At 35.8% G+C, this 3232-nt stretch overlaps 1 protein-coding gene across 1 annotated transcript; it reads left to right on the forward strand.

Annotated features, from left to right (window-relative positions):
- The first annotated feature begins 2275 nt into the window (after positions 1-2275).
- On the forward strand, positions 2276-3232 carry LOC102270788 (olfactory receptor 52Z1P). Its single transcript, XM_005902312.2, has one exon. It carries the CDS (start codon positions 2276-2278, stop codon positions 3230-3232), a length of 957 nt encoding a protein of 318 aa, XP_005902374.2.

Below are 3232 nucleotides of genomic sequence, written 5' to 3' on the forward strand. Positions count from 1 at the left end.
AGGGATTGCTCACAAGTGGGGAATGAAGTTTAGATTTCTGTATCTAGAAGGGAACCATCTATGAGTTAACTTGATTCTAATCTAGAATGTATAGAGAGTTCAGAGTGGTGAAATGCCTTTACCAAGATCTCAGTCTGTTGATGGCATAACTGAGGCTACAGCTCAGCTAGAGCCTCATACCTAGTCCAGTTCTCTTTCCAGGGTACAAGGCAAGTTTGAGTCAGTCAGTCACATTGATTTCCTCAGTCATTCCATAGACATGTTAAATATTAATAGTTTCAGAACAATTGCATTAACTTTCTCTGAATTCTGCATCTCCTAGCTTATTCCCTTTATTGGTTAGAGGTATCATTATTCTTCCCAGAACAAAATGTCTCAAAATGTTTTATTGCCTTTCATTTATCCCTCATATAACCTATCACCTGACCTATTTTTAAATTTTTTCTAGACGTATTTCTTCTTTAGACCCTGTTTTCACTGTTAAGGCTACATTCCTGGATGCTTTGATCTGCTGGAAAAGTTTCCTAGAGCAACTCTGGGTAGCTATCTTCCTTCATTTCAATAAATTTCACCAACTTTTAAACTATATTTACTCAACAAAATGTATTATACTGGATGCTGAAGATATACTCATAGCTACATGGAAATTGAAATGTATTAGTGAACAATATTGCAAAGTTTGTAATTAAGAATTGTTTAGCTATGCTACTGGGAGATAGGAGGTTTAAAAAAAAAGAATTGCCCACCAGCAAAAGTTTCTCTGAAAAAATAAATCTTAATTTTTTATCACATTATATTCTTCTTAAACTTTGCTAAGATATTAGAGACTCAGTAAATACTGTTGACTAATAAATTTGTTCTTCATGTGACAAACTAAACTCAAAGCCACGAAGCCATTAGCATGACTTTTAAAATTCTTTATCTTCGAGACACAATCTACTTGCTCAGTCATATTTCTTATATCTCTAAGCTCTCAATAAGCTAGATTATCTCATTTTACAGTGATTTAAATACCTTACTTTAGCTTTTTGTTTGTCTTTTTGTTCTTTCCTGAAGTTTTTTGTTTCTGACCACACTTCCATGAATCTTTTCATTATCTCTCTAGTGAAGGTTAGGCTTCTTTGTGTCATACACATGTGATTGAATATCTCAAATTATTTTATCCTGATCTTCTTTGAACGGAGGTGTTTTGTTGTCCACGTTTCATGACCTTCACAAGGGTAGGAATCCTTGAAATAGAAAATATTTATGATCTATATTTGATTCCTTCCTCAGTGAGTTATTAAATACAGAGTGAGCTTAAAGAAATATTCATTAACTTGTTTAATGCTTGTGTGTTTAATTCTTGAGTGCTTGAAACTCATTTTCTATTTTGTTATATACAAGATGTTTTTTTTTTTTTTTCTTTTCTCTGTAAATAGTATTCAAATTTGAGCTAAAAAAAAAAAGAAGAGAAGGAAAGGACAGGTATTTGAATATAAGCTGGGAGAAATAAATGGGAAAAGAGAAGAAAAAAGTGGGGTAGGCAAGTGAGTTTGGAGGGAGGAAGATAATGTATGTGAGTGATGAGAGGACATATGTTCTGTGTTAGAATGATGATTTATCAGTCCTTGCTTTGCACAGGATTAATTCATCTGAAATGCATGCATCCTGGGACCATACAAAGAGAGAACATGGTTTCAATATGCACACTCTTAAGGTAGAAAAACACTGTTCAAAGTAAGGACTGTCTACACTTATATTACTCTAAGTTCTTCTCATTTGATAATGAAAGTCTTCATATTAAATCATAAGAATAATGATTGTTACTGTTCTCCCTAAAAGGCCACACCAGTATTCTGAACACTTTTTTCTTTAGCTCTAGAAAAAATTAATCACCAGGAGTGACTAGTCAGACAAGAAGTAAAACTGATGATACTTAAGAGCTTATAAAGAAGTTTTCTTATATGATGCTAAGTCAATAAATATAATGTATTGGTCACAGTGCCTAAATGAAATTATAAGCCCATTAAATGTTTATTATGATTGTTATTTTCATTGTCAATACCAATAGCATTAGCTCTATTAAGTCATGGTAACTTTCTTGTCAGTGAAGTCTATTTGGCTTATCATCTTTGAATTATTACTTATTACCATCCTTTTTTAAGGCAGTTAAATTACTGCAATGCCAAGAGTCACACTTAATATGATAAAATAGCCCTGATACTTCATTCTCATTCTCTTTCTCTCTCCTTCACCCTATTTCAGGGTTCAGCATCAGAGGACAGAATAAAAGATGGCAACCTCTTCAAACTACACTAACCTTAGAGACATTTGGTACACCATGATTGGGATCTCAGGACTGGAAGATGCACACACGTGGATCTCCATCCCCATTTGTTCCATGTACATAGTCGCTGTTGTAGGAAATACCCTCTTACTATTTCTGATCTTCACTGAGCGCAGTCTTCATGAACCCATGTACCTTTTCCTCTCCATGTTAGCCTTGGCAGATATCTTTCTTTCCACTGTCACCACACCCAAGATGTTAGCAATCTTCTGGTTCCAAGAAGTGGGTATATCTTTCAGTAGCTGTGTGTCCCAGATGTTTTTCCTCCACTTCATCTTTGTGGCAGAGTCTGCCATATTGCTGGCCATGGCATTTGATCGCTATGTAGCCATCTGTTATCCACTAAGATATACTACCATTCTAACACCCTCAGTCATTGGAAAAATAGGCATTGCTTCTATAATTAGGAGTTTCCTCATCTGTTTCCCCTTGGTTTTTCTGGTTTATCGGCTTACTTACTGTGGAAGGAACATTATTCATCACTCATACTGTGAACATATGGGCATTGCCAAGCTTGCCTGTGATAACATCCAAGTCAACATCTACTATGGGGTGATTGTGGCTCTATTTTCCACATGCCTGGATGTGGTGCTTATCATCATCTCTTATGCCCTAATACTGTGTACTGTGCTTAGAATTCCTTCCCAAGATGCCCGGCTCAAGGCTCTGGGTACTTGTGGCTCCCATGTCTGTGTTATATTACTATTCTATACCCCAGCCTTTTTTTCATTCTTTGCTCACCGATTCGGGGGCCATAGTATACCACTCCATATACATATCCTTCTTGCCAATCTTTATGTGATGGTACCACCCACTCTCAACCCCATCATTTATGGAGTTAAGACCAAGCAAATTCAGGAGAAATTTATCCAGGTCTTTTCTTTGAGCAAGAAATTTTGCTGA

The sequence above is a fragment of the Bos mutus genome, unplaced genomic scaffold, assembly GCF_027580195.1.
Source record: "Bos mutus isolate GX-2022 unplaced genomic scaffold, NWIPB_WYAK_1.1 CTG233, whole genome shotgun sequence".
Taxonomy (NCBI): domain Eukaryota; kingdom Metazoa; phylum Chordata; class Mammalia; order Artiodactyla; family Bovidae; genus Bos; species Bos mutus.

What these genes read in the sequence shown, in the direction of transcription:
- LOC102270788 (XM_005902312.2), top strand. Translation starts at nt 2,276, where the DNA reads ATGGCAACCTCTTCAAACTACACTAACCTTAGAGACATTTGGTACACC.